Here is a 22,297-nt window from a genome sequence, read left to right as displayed (position 1 = left end):
TGTATAATCACTTGACTGATACAGGTATTGCAGTGTTTTACAGCGAATTATGCCTGCCAGTGTATAAGTGGCAGTGCCCAATTGACATAGCATACTTAAAAGGGGTTTTCCGGGAATAGGGGAGAAAAAGGTTTATTAAAAAAAAAAAAAAAAAAAAAAAGAAGGGGTAAGAGACTAATTATAAATAAATTCTTTAATACCTCTAAAATGTAAAGGGGGGCCCCCCCCATGCGGGGACGAGGTATGCAGGGGCGGGGTGAGGCATGGGGCCACCCGGCATGCAGGGGCGGGGTGAGGCATGGGGCCACCCGGCATGCAGGGGCGGGATGAGGCATGGGGCCACCCGGCATGCAGGGGCGGGGTGAGGCATGGGGCCACCCGGCATGCAGGGGCGGGGTGAGGCATGGGGCCACCCGGCATGCAGGGGCGGGGTGAGGCATGGGGCCACCCGGCATGCAGGGGCGCGGTGAGGCATGGGGCCACCCGGCATGCAGGGGCGCGGTGAGGCATGGGGCCACCCGGCATGCAGGGGCGCGGTGAGGCATGGGGCCACCCGGCATGCAGGGGCGCGGTGAGGCATGGGGCCACCCGGCATGCAGGGGCGCGGTGAGGCATGAGGCCACCCGGCATGCAGGGGCGCGGTGAGGCATGAGGCCACCCGGCATGCAGGGGCGCGGTGAGGCATGAGGCCACCCGGCATGCAGGGGCGCGGTGAGGCATGAGGCCACCCGGCATGCAGGGGCGCGGTGAGGCATGAGGCCACCCGGCATGCAGGGGCGCGGTGAGGCATGAGGCCACCCGGCATGCAGGGGCGCGGTGAGGCATGAGGCCACCCGGCATGCAGGGGCGCGGTGAGGCATGAGGCCACCCGGCATGCAGGGGCGCGGTGAGGCATGAGGCCACCCGGCATGCAGGGGCGCGGTGAGGCATGAGGCCACCCGGCATGCAGGGGCGCGGTGAGGCATGAGGCCACCCGGCATGCAGGGGCGCGGTGAGGCATGAGGCCACCCGGCATGCAGGGGCGCGGTGAGGCATGAGGCCACCCGGCATGCAGGGGCGCGGTGAGGCATGAGGCCACCCGGCATGCAGGGACGCGGTGAGGCATGAGGCCACCCGGCATGCAGGGACGCGGTGAGGCATGAGGCCACCCGGCATGCAGGGACGCGGTGAGGCATGAGGCCACCCGGCATGCAGGGACGCGGTGAGGCATGAGGCCACCCGGCATGCAGGGACGCGGTGAGGCATGAGGCCACCCGGCATGCAGGGACGCGGTGAGGCATGAGGCCACCCGGCATGCAGGGACGCGGTGAGGCATGAGGCCACCCGGCATGCAGGGACGCGGTGAGGCATGAGGCCACCCGGCATGCAGGGACACGGTGAGGCATGAGGCCACCCGGCATGCAGGGACGCGGTGAGGCATGAGGCCATGCAGGGACGCACGAGGGGGGGGCCACCCATGCAGGGACGCACGAGGGGGGGGGCCACCCATGCAGGGACGCACGAGGGGGGGGCCACCCATGCAGGGACGCACGAGGGGGGGCCACCCATGCAGGGACGCATGAGGGGGGGGCCACCCATGCAGGGACGCATGAGGGGGGCCCACCCATGCAGGGACGCATGAGGCATGAGGGGGGCCCACCCATACAGGGATGAAGGGGGCCCACCCATACAGGGATGAAGGGGGCCCACCCATACAGGGATGAAGGATGAGGGGGACCATACCAGGAAGAGGAATGAAGGTACCATACATACCATGAAGAGGGATGAGGGGGCCATGCATATCAGGATGGGGATGAGGGCAACGTATAACAGGAAGGAAGGGGCCATATATACCAGGATGGGGGGGGTATTAACAGAATTGGGGGACATTACCCATATAACATTGTCAGCAGCAGACACCCTCCCCCTTAACAGGGCATCATGACCACATTTTTTTGCTTAATTTTTTTTTCTATTTTCCTCCTCTAAAACCTAAGTGCGTCTTATAGTCCGAAAAATAAGGTATATCACACAAAATGTCCACGACTATAGAGAATGCCCTTGTCGATTTAAAAGGAGGAGATAACATTTTTTTTGTAAATACCTCCTGTTGGGAGTGTTGCCTGTTAGCGGCGCTATTGCTGACCGTTCCATCACGTGACCAGACTGCAGCAGGCTCTGACATCCGCTGATACCACTTCAAGTTCCAGCTGCAGCCAGGTGTGACAGTGATGCGTTCCCCCTCCGATTGATGGGCTGTGGGCGGGGCTTCACCGAACCTCACAGCCAAGCATTTACCTTTTTTTCCACAAAAATTTTACTTTAGACGCAAATTTTTTTTATTTTCACAAGGGTAACAGGACAAAATGCACCATACAATTTGTTGAGCAATTTCTACAGAGTACGCCGAAAGCCAATATGTGGAGGAAAACTACTGTTTGGGCGCACGGCAGGGCTTGGAAAGGAAGGAGCGCCATTTGACTCTTTCAATGCAAAATTTGCTATAATCATTAGCAGCAGGACTCCTAAAGGAAGAAGTGATGTTTTGGATGGAATGGTTTGCGAGTGTCATGTCGCATTTGGAGAGCCCCTGACGTGCCTAAGCAGTGGAAAATTGATCTAGACTTGTGGTGAGCACTTGAACCCCACATGTGTTTCACTGAATTTTACAACGTTTATCTGTGAAAATTAAAAATAAATATTTTTCCTACAAAAATGCTGTTTTAGCCACAAATTATTTCATTTTCACAAGGATAACAGGAGAAAATGGAACCCAAAATTTGTTGTGCAATTTTTCCTGAGTACGCCGATACCCAATACATGGTCGAAAACTACTTTTGAGGCATAGTGCAAAGCTCAGAAGGGAAGAAGCGCCATATTGGAGTCCAGATTTGGCTGGACTGGTTCAAGGGTACGATGACCTACTGGGAGAGCCCGAGGTGCCAGAACAGGAGAACCCACCATAAGGGCCATAATTTTACAAACTACACCTCTCAATGAATTCATCTAGGGGTGCAGTGATCATATGGACATCACAGGTGTGTCATAGCATTTTATACTATTGGGCAGTGAAGAAAAAAAAAAAATTACATTTTAACCACCAAAATTTTGTTTCAGCCCCAGATTTTACATTTTCACACTGGTAAATGGGTAAAATTGCATCAAAATTTGTCCCACAATTTCTGATGAATGTAGAAATACCCCATGTGTGGCTGTACAGTATTGCTTAGTCATACGGCGAGACTCGGGAGGGATGGAGCACTATTTGCCTCCTAGAGCGCAGATTTTCCTAGAATAGTTTGCTGACTCCATATGCAGAGCCCCTAAGTGCTAGAATAGCAGAATCCCCCGCTCAAGTGGCCCCATTTTGGAAATTATACCCCTTTGTGAACTTATCTACTGGAATAGTGGCCATTTTGACTCCATGGGTGTTTTCCAGAAACAAGCAGCAGGGGATGCTGCTGAGTGAAAATTGCAAACTGCCGTTGTAGTGCCCATTATGCCCAGCTCATGCTTCTAGAGACATGCACCCATAAATTAGACGGGCTCTCATAGCTACAGAAATGCCAAGCATGTGGACGCTAAATGTGGTTTAGGCACATTTGGGCTCAGAAGAAACAATGGTATTTGGATTTGGGAGCACAGAATTTGCTGAATTTCTTTTGTGGGGCAAGGAGCCATAGAGCTTTTCCAAAACTTCTGTACACCGTGGAAGCCCCCTATATTTCCACTGACAGATGATGGACCTGTGTGGGGACTTGCTTTTTTGTGGATTGAGTTGAATCTTTTATTGGGAACATTTTACATAACATTTTGGATCACATTTATCCTGTGCTCTACGCTGAGCACTTACATAGGGGTTTCCATCTAAATCTTTATTCAGATGAAACCCCTGATTGATCCATTCACTATAATGAGGCAGCAGAGTTACTCTGGTCTCTGGTCAGCATTGTCCTTTTCAGAAGTGCACAAAACTGTGGCCGACAGCATCTTTATGCACGCCTAAAAAGACGGACATCGCCGGATCACAGTGCAGACACCATCTACAGTGCCTCCATCTGCCTCATTATAGGGAATCTTCCGCCAGGGCTTCCATCTTAATCACATATTTCAGAGAATTACACAGAAACCCCAGTTTAAGAGCTCAGCATAGAGCGCAGGATAAATGTGAGCCGAGCCTTATTGCATTCTTTGGGAGGCAGAATGAAAAATCAACATCAAGTGAAGAAGAATTTTTTTTTTTTTTTTTACGCCGTTCCTAGTGCTGTATAAGTGATTAGACGACTTTGTTCTTCGGGTCTGTGAGATTACAGCGATACCAGATTTATATCCCCTTTTTGTTTGGCAGCTGTCACACACTAAAAGACGCTTTTCATTGTAAAAAGTTTTTGCATTGCCTTATTCTGAAAGCTTTAATTTTTCCATATTTCGGCTGACAGTCATGTGAGGGCTTGTTTTTTGATGTTTTTATTGGTACCATTTTTGGGGAAAAAAATGCCATTTTTTGACCGCTTTTTATTCAGATTTTTGGGAGGCAGAATGAACAAAAACTAGCAATTGAGGAATTGTTTTATGCCGTTCCGTGTGTGGTAAAATTGATCAGGTAGCTTTATTCTTTGGTTCAGTACGATTCCAGCAGTACCGCATTTATATAGCTTTTTTATGTTTTGGCGCTTTTACGCAAAAACTATTTTATAGAAAAAAAATTATTATTTTTGCATCGCTGTATTCTGAGAGTTGTAACTTATTTTTCCGCTAGCGGATCTGTATGGCGGCTTGTTTTTTGCGGGACAAGGTAACATTTTCAGCGATACCATTTTTATTTACATTCGTCTTTTTGATTGCGTTTTGTTCGGCGGTATGATAAAAGCATAGCTTTTGCCTCTTTTTTTTACGGTGTTTACTGAAGGGGTTAATTAGTGGGACAGTTTTATAGGTTGGGTCGTTACAGACGCGGCAATACCAAATGTGTACTTATTTTTATATTTTTTTTTACACAAATTAATATATTAATATATATATATATATATATATATATATATATTTATTTTATTTTAAGAGACCACTGAACAGTTTTCTATTGGAAAGACTGGTGGAAAGCATGGCAAGAAAGCGGTGATTAAAAATCATGGTTAGTCCACCAAATATTGATTTCTGAACTGTTGAACTGTTCCTGAGTTAAAATATGAGTAATTTGAGGTCTGAAAGCACTGTTTCTTTTTTAGTATTTTGACGCTTTATCATTTGCTGCAAATTAATTCAACATTTTTAGCTTTGAATTTTGGAGACCTGTTGTCAGTAGTTTATAGACTAAAACAACAATGTACATTTTACTCAAAAAATATACCTATAAAGAGAAAAATCCAAGAAACTGAAAATTTTGCAGTGGTCTCAATTTTTGCCAGAGCTGGCTGTATGTATATATTTATTGTGCTTTTTTTAAATATTTTTATAATATTTAATAACTTTTTTTGTTACATTGTCCCAGGATGGGACATCAACCTTACACTGACTGACCACTGATCCAATGCTTCTGCAATGCAATGCAGGGCATTAGATCAGCGTCTCTCACAGGAGCTTACAGGCCACTGTGCCTGGGTGACCCCGCACCCATCTTTCAGCCCGGGGTCACCACTGAGACCATCGGCACAACGCAATCGCACTGTGCCGATGGGAGCTCCCTGTCTCTGTGATGCTCCTAGATGTCACTATGACAGCGGCATCAGAGGGGTTAAATGCAAGCGAACAGTGCTAGCACCAATCATGGGGGTTGCTGCAGGGTGTCAGTTCTCATATAGAGCAGGCACCTGCACTTGATCACGAGGGCACTCAGCGTGAGTCCGCGCGATCGTGAAGAAGTATATGTACGGCGGTTTGTGGGAACGCAGTGCAGTACATATACTGCTCGTCAGGAAGAGGTTAATAAAATTATTTTCAATAGTTTATTCCCTTTATCCGGGCAAGTCCCATAGATTACATAACGTGTATTTTTGTCCTATTAAATATTTACCTTATAAAAACGAAATGTGTTTCCATACAGTTCTTCACATAACATGTTCCTCTGTTCTAAAATGGCTTTGTGGTTGTATGCGTACTCCACAATATATGAAGCCTCAGAATGCCGCAAAAGTTTCCTCACTTGTCCTTTAAAACTTTTTATTATTTCTGCAACTTGGGATTTTGACCTGTTCATAACAGAAATAAGACCGTGAATACCCACAACATGTGAATGCAAGGCTATTTAAAGCCGATGAGTCCCCAGATTTCACAACAAACTGTATAAATTACTAAACATATCTTTTAATCCTGATAGGGATGCTGGATTTACTTTGAAAATCTATGTCAGAATGGCTGTAAAATTCTTTATGAAAATTTAACTCCATCTATGCTCACCTAACCAGAATGACAGTTCCTCAGTGACCCTCCTTCCTGCCGAGAACTCTCACGGCTCAATACAAGCTGCAGCTGTCAGTCAGGCTGGGTGGACAGAGATTGAATGCACTCACATTTATCAATATAACAAACAAACAAAAAAAAAGACCCAAATGTGGTTTATCCAAATGACTTTGAAACGTGTTGACTAAAGAACCTGAAATAAAAAAAACCTTTATTATACTTCCATTTGGATCTTCATTGCCTACCAGCAGCGCGGATAAACCACAATTTTCTCTTTCCTGGTCGAAAAACCCGTGGATCTGCAGCAGCAGCTTTCATGTGCATTCATGGTTATGGGTCACACAACTTTATCAGGTTAGCATATCCTTTATTTGCAGAATTGTTATTCTCAGATACGACCCCATTTGCCCTTTTTTTTTTACTGCTAGTTTCTACTATATTTACCGATTTTACGGCATTTAATGATTGCCAATCAGCAGTCTTTTAAAAGCTTGTTTATACAGGCAGACCGCAAGTCCATGCGGATGCCATAGTTCTAGGCAGCAGAGGTCCCGTTTACACAGGACGAAGAGCTGCCAAAAATTATCTTTTCGGAAAACCAAAATATCATTTCCTCCAATTATCAAGCATTACGTTCCTTTGTCGGGCTTTCAGCCTGATAAAACTGCACAATTATTGTGAAATGAGCTTTCTTACCAATGATCGTTCCGACTATAAGTCAGTAGTTACTCTATGTGACTGCAGACTCATGAATCCTTTCAGTGCATGCACTGCGTGCTGTGAGGACTTGCCGGTGTCAGCACCTAGACTGTTTCACGATCAATACAAGTATACGGCGCAAGGCCGGAAACAGTCTAGTCAGGTTATGGCTGGGAGTATGCATATCACATACTTACAGCCACGTGGCACTGGCAAATCCTCATAGGGTGCAATGCACGCGATGCGAGGATTCACAAGTCTGCAGTCAGTCTACGTGACATGAGATTTATATAAATCCCATATACTTAGCTGTAACTGTGCACAAAAATATGCAATGGAAGTAAAGCACCAAAAACCATGGGAGCTTAGCCATAGACTTTTTAGCTGTGAAAGCTTAAAGATAAAAAGTCCATCACTTGTGACTATTACTGTTATTTTTTTTTCATTTTTTCTACAGCTACTAACGTAAGGCCCCTGCCCCTAGCTTTATACTTGCCAGTCGCCGTCTTCTGCTGTTAGTCTCCAGCAGTTTGTGACCTGCCGGATCAGTACAGTGTTTGCTGGAGCGAGCCGGAGGTCACATTTCAATGTAAGTCTATGAAAACCTTGTTCTGGCTCTCACAGACTTGCATTGAGAGCTTGTACCATTACCTCTGACTTCCGGTTAGTTGCGGTCACAAGTTGGCGGCACAGAACCGGAGCGGTGCCAGGAAGGGCTGAAGACAGCAGATGGCTAGTATAATGGTAGGTACACGGATCTTATGTTAGTATCGGCACTCCAGTGCTGCAATAAAAAAAAACAAAACGAATGATGGATTGATGCTTTAAATTGCCATTTACACTGGGAAAGGTGTCCTTATCACAATCAATACACAGTTGCAGGAGCGACAGACGGACATAATATAACTTACCCATACATCAGGAACTTCCTCACAATATTTCGGGCATATTTTGACTTGCTCAAGTCCACTATGTGTTCTGTTGAAAACATGAGATTTATGAAAATTATAGATGCATTATTTTAAAACTGCATGTCATGTCCTGCGTTTACCTAAACATGGTTCGTACTCTTTCTACATCAATCACTTTAAAAAGACCAAAATGTCAGTTATTTCCAGTACAAGTCCCCAAACGGGTCAGTACATAGAACCTAAATGGGCAGCTGCAATGATGTAGCTGAAAAAAGTTAGGGACAAACCACATTAAAATCTGGAAAAGCAGAGAATAGGTAATAAGTTTGGGGCTGTTGTGATTGCTTAACCCATCAGCTTTAAATCTTTTAGAGTGAAGCATTGGAAGACGTATATTCCTCAAACATTTCTAGTGACCTTAAAGAGGTTTTACGAATTAGGAAAACGTACCCCCCCCCCCCCCCCGGATGCAGTTTATTTTAAATAAACTGTACTTTACTCACCACCCCACATCGCTGCAGCCAATCCGTAAGCTACATGGCTTGTGTCTTCAACTCTGGCAGTTCCACTGAGCTCACTGATTGGCTGCAGAGCTGTTGATGTGACATAAGGGTTGCAGACAATAACAGAAACCAAAAGCAGCTGCGTAGATTCAGCGCCTGATGCGAGTGTTTTTATAACACAAGCTGCAGTCAAGGCGCAAGGGTTTTCAGAATTAGGAAAACCCCTTTAATGAGCATTTATGTAATGAAAGGTACTTCTGATCGTATTTATGGTTTATCTTGTCACAGGTTTACGCCGACAGAGGGGCCAGAAGAAAGCAGCATCTGATTTCATGTACTCCTGCACTGATCAGAAGCACTATTGGCCACTCCCCTCTGGCAATCTGGATTGCCAGTGTTATTTTTATACTGCTTGGTGTGGAGGTGTCGGTTGTTGGTAGAAGCGTTTTGGAATGTTGCTCTGTGATTGTTGCTTGGTGTTTCAGCTGTGTGCAAATCCTCACCCTCTCCTATTTTCTTTTCCTCCCTGTTGTCTGTGAGTGCATATTTGTATGTTTGGTATTTTCATTTATCCCTGTACGTCCTTCCCTTGTTAGTCTGGTTTGTCTATATACATACACTATTACTCCCTACTTCCCTGGGTGGGGGAGGGGAACAGATATAGGTCTGATTCATGAGTTCAGCAAGGTACATGGCCCCAGCGTCTTCACCATCAGAAGTAGTCTGGGGAGCAGGGATAGCTAGGGCGCCCCCTAGCGTTAGGGACAGGGAAAGAACCCTTGGCCCCGGGTAATCCGACAGAGTTGTGACATATCTACACAGGACATGCATTCATCTACACATGGCATCTGCTCTGACTTGGCAATTAAACAAAGCAAGGCATCAGACTGGATGGCTGGCATGCACAATTTGACGTATATGATAAAACAAAACAATACCTTTAAGTTCTTCAAAAAGTGCTTTCCTTTGTTTCTCATTGGCATGTTTTATATAACACTGTATCACCCTGGTGGTATCATGCGCAAACGCAATCTGGGGGACACAAAATAAAAGAGGTGATGAGAAACAAATATTGCTGTTTTTCTCTATTAAACTCAGGGCAATGCAAGTCACTGTGTGTTAGATTTCCCAAAAATCATAAGTACACTATACTCCTAGATATGAGCCCGTCATGATATAGATGACAAGTAACATTTTATGGGAAAAAAAAAATCATTCATTCAATAGACAAAATGTGAACAGTTTCTTGCTTTGGCTCAAAGGTCTCTATGGAAGAGCGTGAATTTATATATTTTATAGAAGAAAAAACTCCAGATTGGAGATGGTTTATATAAAGGCTTAGTAACCTTCCATAGAGGAGGGGGGGGGGTTATACCAAAATCTCTACCTTGTGCCTTCCAGACTCTTATCTGTATGTAATGCAGTCTGCCATCTGCTGGTAAGAAGTGAACATGACATGCCAGCAGCAGACGCAGACTGCATTACAACCAGAGCTGTGGAGTTGGAGTTGGAGTCCATTTTGGTGGAGTCGGTATAAAATGGACCAACTCCGACTCCTAAAATATATAATTGGGTACAGTAGTTCAATGCAGTTTGTGGGGAATATTTTTTCATAAGAATTTGGGAAAGTTATGAAATGTCCTATAAATGTCTGTCCTATTCCTGATCAAAGGCTATGTGCCCACGCTGCGGAAATGAAGCAGAAATTTTCTGCATGTCCTCTCCCGGATAAACGCATGCGGAATTCCGCACGCGTTTATTGCGCGTTTTCAACATGTGGAATTGCCTTGCGTTTTTTATTGCATTGCAAAGGCACTTCCGCTTGCGGAGACGCAAAATTAATGGACATGCTGCGGATTTTTCCACGCATCATAAACGCTGCGGAAATCCGCAGCATGGGCATTGAACTTGTGGAATCCCCTTGGGGACCATGGTTTGCGGATTACATAGCGTTTCACAAGCGTTTACGCTGCGGAAATTCCGCAGCATATATGCTTGAAAAACGCTACGTGGGCACATAGCCTAAGGGCCTAGACTATTAGCTGAGATGAATCTGTGCTACAGTAAATTTATCACTTAAACATGAGCCATGTATGAGGGTGTCATGGAAATTGAGGAGTCAGAGGTTTGGCTTACCGACTCCACAGCCCTGATTACAACCATCATAAATTACAATTACCTAACACTTTAAATGCAATAGAAAGCACCGAGTCACATGAAGTATTAAAAGGGAGAAAACCTACTAAAGATATGATTTTATTACATAGCTTGTATCAAAATATTAACTGTCAATGTACAATAGGTGCACAGCAGTGTATTTTGCTGCTGCCGGGGTGGCACATACAGTGGACCCAAAAGCCATGTGTGACTTCTGAACAGCTGCTTGTGAAACTCTGATCAAGATGAGAGGAAACCTTAAAGGGAACCTGTCACGTTGCACATGCAGTCCAATCTGTAGACAGCCTGGTACAGAGGTGCTGAGCAGAATGATATATAGATGGAAAAAAAACAACAGTATTTTATTCATTGAATCCTTGGTGTTTGCATGCATAAGTCCAGTGGGCGGTCTTACTCAGTGATCGACAGCCATGTCTGCATGCACATTCGTGCAGGGAAGACTGTCAATCACTGAATAAAACGCAAGTTTTACTGAAACTTTTCCTACAAAAATGTATATCAATCTGATCAGCTCCTCTTGCTCTATAACATTCTTCCTGAAGATCAGACACTATATTCAACATGGCAGGTTCCCTTTAAGAAAAATTTCCCAACTCCACAGCCCTCCTTTCAGATGAATCTGTCTACCAGTAAGACTAATATAAATTATAACCATGTACTGTTGATTATGGTTTACCATAGTATTTGATCTACGGTACTTGATGACTCTACACAGTTTTAGGTGTCAACAATGTGAAAGTTTTAGATAACGGGTGTACATTCTGTTGAGGTCCAATATTAATTACAGGATGTTAAGTGTATAAATAAATGGCAGCATATAAAACTTACAAAGCATAGATTGGCCTTTTTTTCATATACACCACAATAACCATCTCTCAAGAGACACTAAAGGCAAATGTACCTGTACTGGATATTGATCTGTTATGTAATCTAATTAAACTGACTTATGTTCCTTACAGTCAAAGTGCTCCCATTGATTCTTTCCTAAGTAAAAGCAATTAAATCCTGAGCATGGAGCGTGTATGTGGTATATATGTATATTATGTGGTCTGACCCAGGAAGAAGGACCAGCTGATCAGCTTCACTTACACTTTTCACATTCCCTTGAAGCAGCTTCTCCAGTTCATCCATTAATTTGCTTCTCTTTGCAGCATCACAGTTTTTTCTAGACGCAAAATAAGAAAGAAAAAAAAAAAAACAAGTGAAATAAAACTGGACAAAGAAAAAAAAAAAAAAAAAGGACAAACATGCACCAAGTAGATATGTTAAAACAATCTCACAACAAGAGGATACCGCACACAGAGGAACGATGCTGCCACTAGTGCCATCACTCTGCTTCAGGTCCCAGTACAGGAACTGTATATTCAAGAGTTACCAGGACTCTACCTTCTTGGCACAAACGCCCATTAAAACCATGAAGATCGTAGTTGTCAGAGTTAGTAATGATTTTTATTTTTTGTCTTTGTGTTCTAGTAACAGCTCCTGTTATCGCTTCAATTATTTTTATAACAACTTAAAGAAATATAAAGTTTACCTACTAAACAAGTAAATATACACAAATTGTAAGGAAATCACAAAACTAAAAGGAATCTGCATGAGAGGAAGCCAGAAGGGTCAGAATACGTGTAGATAAAACCTCAGTGAAGGGCGGTGGCAGGGAAGTGGATGACCAGGAGCATAGCTAGAAGAGCCAGTATAGACAGGGTGCAATTACCACATTTTTAAAGGGGTTGTCCACTACTTTTACATTGATGCACGATCAATGTATGATTGGCCATTGTCCCGCACGCGGCACCCCCGCCAATCAGCTGTTATCTGTGCCGCCGCCGGAAGTGCTCACGTGCGGGGCTCCGCCGTCAAGTGGTAGTGGCCGCCGCGGTGTACTGCTGATCCGCCTCCTGTTCAATTCAATGGGAGGCGGATCTGCAGTACACCACGGCGGCCACTTCCACTTGATGGCGGAGCCTCGCAGGTGAGCACTTCCGGCCGGCGCCACCAATAACAGCTGATCGGTGGGGGTGCCGCGCGTGGGACTCCGGCCGATCACACATTGATGCCTATCCTACGGATAGGGCATCAATGTAAAAGTAGTGGACAACTCCTTTAATTTTCAGAAAGGTGAAGGGAGAAAATGGACCATCAAATTAGTTGTACAATTTCTCCGATAACCCACCAGAAACTGCTTTTTGAACACATTGCAATTTTTAGCATTGGAATGTTGTGTTAGTTTCAATTATTTATTTTTTACCAGGGATAATACATGAAAACGGACGCGCAATTAGGCGATGGGCGAGCGCGGGAGCCCTGCCCTCACGCAATTCTCTTAATGCAGTGATTGCTACTGACTGAAGCATGGTTAAAGAGCCTTGGATGGTGCTGGCACTGGCACCACTTGCAGGAACGCCCTCCTGAATGAGTACTATTATGTCGCGAAGGGTTTTAAGTCATTGTCATCTGACTTTTTTCTACCGTGTACATCCTAATAAAGGTATTTTATAACTTAATACTATAGGATAACTGGAAGTAGCATTACCTTCTGATGTTCTCCCAAATGTGCTTGGACTTTGACATGATGTCAAAATTACTTTTGTCATTAACCTGTCTGGTCTGTTTTAGCTCCTTTTTCTTCTTTTTGAAGTCATCCCACTTTGGTTTTTTGGCTTCGGAGCCTGTGACAAGAGAAAGCAATATCCTGAAATGTTTAGTCTACACCACCAAACCACCAGTCACTACTGAAACTTTTGCCTTAAAAAATAGGCTGTCTGCACAATCCCATAGTAAGTGGACAGAACCGGACCACATTTTAGACTAAGCATCTCCAGTCATATCTCACACTAAGCCTGTGCAGAAATATCCCTCCAGGCTACTGGTCCTTCTATTGCACTCACTATATCATAGGCACACGTTCCCCAAAGGCCAGGAGAGGGTGCACTTAGCCTCCACATTGCAGGCATGATTCCGCTACTGCTAAGCAAAAAGTAGGGTGTGCCGTCCTATACTGAGGGACACTGTAAGAAGTATACCGGGGGACCCATACACATTAGATGCTCTGTGGATTCAGATTTCTCATGTGTATGGGATCCTTTAGGCTGAGCACACACGGTGTAGATAGTGATGATCGAGCATGCTTATGATTTATGAGCATGCTCGGGCGAGCACCTATTATCTTCAGCGTGCTCGGGGGTTAAGTTTTCGTCGCTCCGTGAACATGATTTGCGACTGTTTGACAGCTTTAATACATGTGAGGAATGCCTGTTTTTCCAGCATTTGCTGCGGATATACAAAGGTTGAAGTTAGTGTTGAGCGAGTATGTTCTATTAACCCTTTCGGCGAGTATGCTTGGGCCGAGCTCCGAGTATTTATAGCTGCTCAGTGACATGGTTGAATCGCTCCCGTGTGCATGAGTTGCGACTGTTTGACAGTTTTATTACATGGGAGGAATGTCTATTTCTTACACATTCCTCACATGTAATAAAGCTGTCAAACAGTTGCAAATCATGCACACGGGAGCGATTTAACCTTATCACCAAGCAGCTGTAAATACTCGGAGCTCGGCCCGAGCATACTCGGACAGAACATACTCGCTCAACCCTAGTTGAAGTCCATGACAAATCCACTTCTTGCCTGCAATGCATTGGATTTTTTAGTAACATTTGTATGGAGGAGGTAGAGGGCTTAAAGGGGTATTCCCATCTCCAAGATCCTATTCCAATGTGTTGTAATATTAATATGTAATATAATATGTTGTAATCCCAATATAGTGTAATGATAATAATATTAGTAAAATCTCCAATCAAAAATGTAGTATAATTTTTCTGATTATGCCTCTTTCCTCATGTACAGGGAATGCAGTACCTTAGGTATCCATGGTTACGACCACTGATATAGTGACAGCTAGTTGCTAGTGGTCGTAACCATGGATACCTAAGGTCCTGGAATGCCTGCACATAAGGAAAGAGACGTAGCGAATCAGAAGAACTATACTACATTTCTAATGGGAGGTATTTGCTAATATTATTATTACTACACCTACTGCATATTGGGATAGGATCTTGGAGATGGGAAAACTCCTTTAACTCCTTAATGACCAGGCCAAATTTTTTAAATCTGACATGTGTCACTTTAGGTAGTAATAACTCTGGAATGCTTCAACATATCCCCTTGATTTTGAGATTGTTTTTTCCGTGAAATTATACTGATAATGGTAAATGTAGGTGTTTTGTGTTTATTTACCAAAATATCAGAAATGTGGCAAAAATTTCAAAAAAATAGCAATTTTCAAACTTTGAACAGTTATCCCTTTAATCCAGATCATACCAGACAAAAACATTAATAAATAACATTTCCCACGTCTCTGCTTTACAACAGCACCATTTGTGAAATGCTGTTTTATTTTGTTAACATTTTAGAAGGCTTAAACATGTAGCAGTAATTTTTAATTTTTTTCAAGGAAATTTACAAAACTGAATTTTTTAGGGACCTGTTCAGTTTTGAATTTACATTGGGGGTCCTATATATTGGAAATCCCCAAAAGTCATACCATTTTAAAAACAGCACCCCTCAACATATTCAAAATGGCTTTCAGGTAGTTTATTTAACCCTTCAGGTGCTTTTCAGGAATTAATGCAAAGTGACATGACAGGAATGAAAAAGTGTATTTTTTACCCCCGAAATGTTTCTAACTTCTGAACAGGCCGCTATAGCTGGAAGACTTTAAGGTCATTAATTGGTCATGGATTGCCTTGACAAACATCAGGACCACACAATCAAGATCTCAGAGAACCAATTGGGTTAAAGAGGGAGTCCCCACACTGTTAACCATCTAGATGCTGTAGTCACTATTGACAGCAGTATTTAAGGGGTTAAATGGCCATGGTCGGTGCCAACACTGCAGCAAGTTGTCAGTGTGGTGTACAGCTGATAGATGCTGGGTTGTCACCTGTCGGGGGATGCTAGTCTCTTATATCGCAGGTCAGTTTTAAGTCGTATTAGCAGTCATTGAGGGGTTAAATCTTTTCTAAAAATAACAAAGTACCGTTTTGTTCCTCCTCTCCTTGTCGCTTTCTCTTCTTCGTGAAGCCATCTGTCTGTTTTCTGTTCTTTGTTGCAAACTGTTTCACCCCAGCTTTGCCACCTGCATGGTCAGGCTTCTTCTTTCCCTTTTCAAACTTCATGGGCTTACGGTTCCCCCTCGGGCTCTGTTCTGTGTTTTTTCCAGGTTTTGGGGAGCCAAGCACTAATTAGAGAAAGTAAGCATTTAATTCACATAAAAGTGTAAATAATAATAATCATAACTTAACGCACAACCCCCCTTTGCATTGCAAGGGGCAATATTTGCGGTGAAGATTCACAGCGCTGCTCATATTATTTTGCAGATTTTCTCCACAGCACATGGATCAGAATTCATAAAAACTCATCCACAGCGGCAGTGCAGTAGTACAGTGCATGATCTTTACCCCACAGAGTGGGCACATGGGTCACAGATGTGGATTTTCAGTCCCGAAACTCCACTGCCTAATAAAGAACAAGCGTGTGGATGCAATTTTACAAGATTCGATATACACGCTGAGGAAATCTGCTGAATATATGGAAAAGATCTGCAGCAAGTATGGAGCAGTACTACAGATTTTCGTAACACATTTCTGAAAAAGATGAAAGTCCGCAAAGGCAAGTCCTGTTTGACCGGACCCCTAGATTTCTCTACTCACACTTCACTCTAGTAGCAATCTCCAATACATACAGTATGGCTTCACCTCACCGACTTGGCAACGCGATTCTTCAGAGTGATGCCAAACTTCTATGTTTTTTTATTTTATTATAGCGGTCAAAAGAAATTCAGAAGTTTGTGGGAAAAAAAATACAATAATTTGATTTGTGCTGTTACTTTCTGACACCCGTAACTTTATTTGTTATTTCTCTGTTAATGGAGTTGGGTGAGGTCTTGTTTTTCACATGCTCAGCTTACATTTTTGCTGATGCCATTTTGATGTACAAAGATTTTAAGCCTTTTTTTATTACAATTTTTGTGAAGAAAGCAGCATTTAATGCCTGGTTAGAATAGTTTTATATGTTAATAGATTGACTTTTACAGATGCAGCAATATAAATATATTAACATGTTTGGTTTTTTTTTTAAAAAGGGGGGTGATTTAAACTTTATTTTCTTATTTTTATATATTTTTTTAAACTAGTTTTTTTCATTTTCACTTTATTTCTTAGTCCTCTTAGCCAACTTGAACCTGCAATCACTTGATCACTTATACTATAATACAACAGTATTGCAGCATATAGTGAAATGCATTTATGAAGTCCAGCCACAGACAAATCTTCATAGGAGGACCACCATGGCAGCTTTGGGAAACTTCAGTATATCCCCGCTACCATGGCAGCCCATTGTTGCCATGAGATTAGCCATTTAATGTCACTCTCAATGAATGACAGCAGCATTTAAATGGTCTAACAGCAGAGATCTGAGCAAGCTCCAGCCGCTTATGCTATGAGCAGGTACTAGCTGTATGACACAGCCGGAATCTGCCAGGTATGATGAGGGCTCAGTTTCTGAGCCCACTCCATATGCCCAAGACCATATAATGTGGTTGTGAAGAGGCTAAACAAACGTTTTGATCCATTAGCAGTCACAGCTGTAATAATGTTTTGACATGTCAGACAGAAGCCGGTCTAGATCGGATGACTATTCACATATAATGCTGTTCAGACATTCTGCTTTGGATCATAAACACAGTAAAGCCTCATTCAGATGGCAGTTTGTCACGTACATGTTCTAATAGTGTTTTCATGGATCAAACTAGTACGTCTGCAAAAATAAGAAATAAAAGAGTAAATCAATCTACGTTCATTTTCGATCACAGTCAAAATCCCTCATGCAAGACTATGGGTCTATTAAATTCATGGAGAGCACATAGACGCCATCTGTGTGCTGTCCGTGTTTGACTGTGGAATGAGTAGGAAAAGCTTTCAAGTTGGGTTTTTATTGCCATCCGAGAAAATCACTGATGGTAAAAAGTTACACACTGGCCAAACTATGATACAAATCTGATCCAAAACACTAATATGAAAAAAAGAAACAGACATCGTAAAGTGGACTAAGGCCCTGTTCACATGTCTTTGATCATGAGTTCTGCCGTGTTCTTCAAGGCAGAATTCGCACCCATTATATTTTGTAGGCGCATTCAGACATTCCTTTTTTGTAGGCCGATTGTAGACCTTTTGGTCCAATTTCCAGACCAAAATTCAAGAGTCTATAAATGGAATGGGTCCATGATGTAGTGGACAGCACAGGCATTAACTCCTTAAGGACATGTGCAATTTTTCATTTTTGTGCTTTCGTTTTTTCCTCCCCTTGTTCCAAGAGACAGAACTTTTTTTGTTTCCGTTGGTATAGCCATGTAATGGCTTCGTTTTTGGCAGGGAGAGTTGTAATTTTGAATCACACCACTCATGAAAGCAGGGAAAATTCCAAGTGTGGCAAAATAGCAAAAAAAAAAGCACAATTACGTAATTGTTTTTTTGGGTTTTATATTTACAGCGATGATTTTATGGTAAAAATGACCTGGCAATATGATTCTCCTGCTCAATACAATTACAGAAACACAAAACATGTACAGTTTTTACGTAAGTGGTGAAAAAAACATTCAGAAATTTGTAATAAAAAAAAAAAAGGCTTGTGACGCTATATTCAGAGAGCCGTAACGTTTAAAATTTTCGGGATATGAATCCGTGTAAGGACTTGTTTTTTGCGCCCTGAGCCAATGTTTTTAATTATATCATTTTGGGCTAGATAAGATGTTTTGAATGCCTCTTATTACATTTTTTGTGTTGTTGAGGAAGCTGAAGAACCGCAATTCTGGCGTTTTGATTTTTTTTTTCTCGTAACGCCATTTACCAATCGGATTATTTTGCTTTATATTTTGATAGACCGAAAATTTATGAAAGCAGCAATATCAAATGTGTATTTTTTTTTTTTATTTCTTCATTTTTAATGGGGGTGATTTGAACTTTTTTTTATTATTTTCTTTACTTTTCACTGTATTTGTCGGTCCCCTTAGGGGACTTGAACCTGCGGTCACCCAATAGATTGTGCCACAGTATTGCTTTAGGGTATGTGCCCATGATGCAGAAAATTTCTGCAGGGTTTCTGCATGTTCTTGGCAGTAAAAACGCTTGCGGATTTTGGACGCGTTTTTACATGCGGATTTGACTTGCGTTTTTCAAATGCATTGGGACCTCAAATCCGCATGCAGAAACGCACAAATAATGGACATGCTGCGGATTTTTCCGCAAGGAAAATCCGCAGCGGAAAAATCCACAGCATGGGCACAGAACATGCAGATTTTCATTGGGGATCATGGGGCACAGATTACCAAGCGTTTTGCAAGCGTTTACGCTGCGGAAATTCCGCAGCACAAACGATTGAAAAACGCATAGTGGGCACACAGCCTTATATAGCAAAAGTCATGGTCTCCTACGAACGCCAGCCATGGGATGGATGAGTACGGTCATGACCGGCACAAGGGTCTTCCACAGACCACCAACACTCATGGTAACCCATTGGTGCCCCGCAATCACGTCACTGGAGCACCGATGGCCGTATAGAATGACGCACCCCTCTGCCAGCCAAGATGCGGGTTTGGCTCGCAAGCCTGCAACAAATTCAGGGAGCCGGCATAAGACATACAAAGTACGTTGTATGTCGGTAACCGATTAAAAGAAAATGAATGGAAGTGATAGGGCCAACATGATTTCAATAAGATATTGACCAGGAGTATAGTTACCTTTTTTCTTGAAGGCGCCACTTTTGGGAGATTTCTGCTGAGGTTTTAGTTTTGTTTTCATCTGTTTTTTACCTTTCCCTTCCATACTGAAAGTTCTATAAAGACAGAAAATAAAGTGGATAACACAATGATATTAGCCCTTCTATGACTGATGTAATAACGCTAGGATGGTGACGTGTCAGGACATGTTGCACACTGCACATTTGCTGTGGATTTCTAGCCATATTTGTGTGCCCAAAACCAGCATACAGTACCTGCTAGGTATATGAGATGACAAATCTCCTCGTGTTACTGACAATTCCTGAGCGGAAATTGACATGTGGTGCAGATTTTAAAACCGTGCACAATTCATTGTGAATTTCACCCTCTGCAATACAACGAGTGACCTTTGCAGAAACTCTGCAACAAAACGGACATGCAACGTGCAGACTTTGCCGCAGATACGATGCTAAACATTCTGCAGCAAATCTGCTACGTGTAGACATACCCAGATACTACATCTCTACCACAGCTGCTGCAGGGAATCAATAAATCCAGTGAAAGACTAAAGTGAAGTTTCACCATAAAGGGGGCTTCCCATCTTATAAAGAGACAGCACTACATGACAAGTGGGCGTCTTGACCTCTGGACCCCCACCAATCCTGGGAGCAAATAGGTACAGCATTTAAAGGGGTTGTCCGCATTATACAGGGAATAGTATGCCTTTTACAATATAACATATACTCATCTCCTGAACCAGCACTGTTACAGTTGTCGGCAAAAGTTCTCCAGTGACACTGCTATGCCACATCAGCACTGCAGCCAATCAGTGGCCACTATTGGGCTGCAGTACTCATGTTTTTCCAGCATTCATCGGAGGGAAGAGAGAGCTCCGCAGCCCATTATCAGCCACCGATTCACGGCCATTGGCTCCCCCAATACATTAAATGATCATCCGATTCAGCTGAAATCGGTGTGCTTGGCTGACTTATCTAGCGTGCAGGGGCATTTACAGGGACGCTGCATCCCCTTCGCTGTTTCTCCCTGCACAGCTGTATTCCCAGCCATGTACTGAGCAGAGAACTGCAGCAACGACCCATCCAAGGAAATGGGCCCTGCAAAGCCAGGAGCGCCGCTGTGCAGAGAAAACGTACCAGGGGAAGATGGAGAGAACCCATGGATTTAAAAAGGGGGCATCTTATGATATACCTACAAGGACACACAGGGGTGTACACCCCAGCCGGCATTGTAGCCATTTCCCATGCAGGAGATAAGGATTTAGTATAAACTGGAAAAGAGCCTTCACTACTATCTGCCAGCATGGAGGCTGCGTGCACAGGTCTCATCTGTATGATCACTGCCTTCACAGATCGTTATCAGCATTTCTATGGGACTGCTAATAGGACCAGCGAATATATAGTAGTATAGGGAAGGCAGTGAGTACAGAGCTCGGCATATGTACAGACACACTGCGAGCCTAGCAGCCGCCATTGAGGTTCTCCCCCGGTTATAGCACTCACCGGTCATACACGCCGCCCTCCGTTCTTATACAAACGCTTTCCGTACTAAACTATACCCACGTGTGGCCGAGACGCAAAAGAATCACACAGCGCATGCGTGAGGCACGCGACTTACGTCTACGTAAAAGGTCATCAAGAGAGGCCGCGCACTGTGTTAACGTTGAAATAAAGCTTGTTGAAACTAGATGAACGCCGCGCAGCCATATTAGTTGTGGGCTAGTTCCTATGCTTTTGCAAAGTATGATGTGGCAGATGAGTGACGTAAGCTTCCCCTTATGTTACTTGTTTTATTATTGGCGTTTTTCCATTAGATATTAGTTACTTTAGGTAAAAACAATTATATTTTTTAAATAAAATTTCTATTTGTGCTAAATTCTTTCTAGTACAAGTTGTGGAGCTGAGGGGCGTGTAGTTAACAGGGCTGCCAGCAGGTCGCAGTGTATCATGTCTGTGCTATAAGAAATGTGTGAGATGGACGTATGAACTATTAGTTTTGGGAACAGTTATGGACTGATTTAATTTATTTATATGACTTTTGGTGATATAATTTTCAATTATTGATTTGTCACCACATTTGAAGCAACTTATTATCACTGATTAATATACTGTAATATGATTATATATCAAGAGATTCACCATTTTGTTTTTTAGTCCCTCCCCACACACTAGTATATCTACCTCAATCTCGATTTTATTGCACATATTATTATTTATTATTATTATAGCGCCATTTATTCCATGGCGCTTTACATGTGAAAAAGGGGGTATACATAGCAAACAACAAGTACAATAATTTGAACAAAAACGAGTCGCTGTCTGGTACAGGAGGAGAGAGGACCCTGCCTGCTAGAGCTCACAATCTACAAGGGGTGAGGATACAGTAGCTGAGGTTAGAGCTGGTCGTGCAGTCGGGTAGTGGAGCAAGGGATACTGCAGGTTGTAGGCTTGTCGGAAGAGGTGGGTCTTCAGGCTCTTTTGAAGATTTCCATGGTAGGCGAGAGTCTGATGTGTTGGGGTACAGAGTTCCAGAGTAGGGGAGATGCACGGGAGAAATCTTGTATGCGATTGTGGAAGGAGGAGATAAGAGGGGAGTAGAGAAGGAGATCTTGTGAGGATCGGAGGTTGCGTGCAGGTAAGTACCGGGAGACTAGGTCACAGATGTATGGAGGAGACAGGTTGTGGATGGCTTTGTATGCCATGGTTAGGGTCTTGAGCTGGAGTCTGTAGGCAATGGGGAGCCTGTGAAGTGATTGATAGAGGGGAGAGGCCGGGGAGTAGCGGGGTGACTGGTGTATTAGTAGGGCAGCATAGTTTAGGATAGATTGGAGGGGTGCGAGAGTG

The 22,297-nt window shown here is 43.4% G+C and overlaps 1 protein-coding gene across 1 annotated transcript in view; it reads right to left on the bottom strand.

The window, feature by feature from the left end:
• PUM3 (pumilio RNA binding family member 3) overlaps positions 1-21,101 on the bottom strand; it is a 96,468-nt gene extending 75,367 nt beyond the window's left edge. The window contains exons 1-8 of the mRNA XM_073652487.1: positions 20,957-21,101; positions 19,458-19,552; positions 15,702-15,902; positions 13,200-13,335; positions 11,756-11,831; positions 9,427-9,520; positions 7,986-8,052; positions 5,990-6,164 (exon numbers count right to left, since the gene is read on the bottom strand). Coding sequence (XP_073508588.1) covers positions 5,990-6,164; positions 7,986-8,052; positions 9,427-9,520; positions 11,756-11,831; positions 13,200-13,335; positions 15,702-15,902; positions 19,458-19,542 — 834 coding nt within the window. The 5' untranslated portion in view covers positions 19,543-19,552; positions 20,957-21,101. The remainder of the gene's footprint in view (positions 1-5,989; positions 6,165-7,985; positions 8,053-9,426; positions 9,521-11,755; positions 11,832-13,199; positions 13,336-15,701; positions 15,903-19,457; positions 19,553-20,956) is intronic.
• Between the last annotated feature and the right edge of the window lie 1,196 nt (positions 21,102-22,297).

The sequence above is a fragment of the Phyllobates terribilis genome, unplaced genomic scaffold, assembly GCF_046119375.1.
Source record: "Phyllobates terribilis strain yellow unplaced genomic scaffold, ASM4611937v1 Scaffold_1__5_contigs__length_1240528914, whole genome shotgun sequence".
Lineage (NCBI taxonomy): Eukaryota > Metazoa > Chordata > Amphibia > Anura > Dendrobatidae > Phyllobates > Phyllobates terribilis.
The sequence above is the reverse complement of the archived record's forward strand: the minus strand, read 5'-3'. Positions and strand labels throughout refer to the sequence as shown.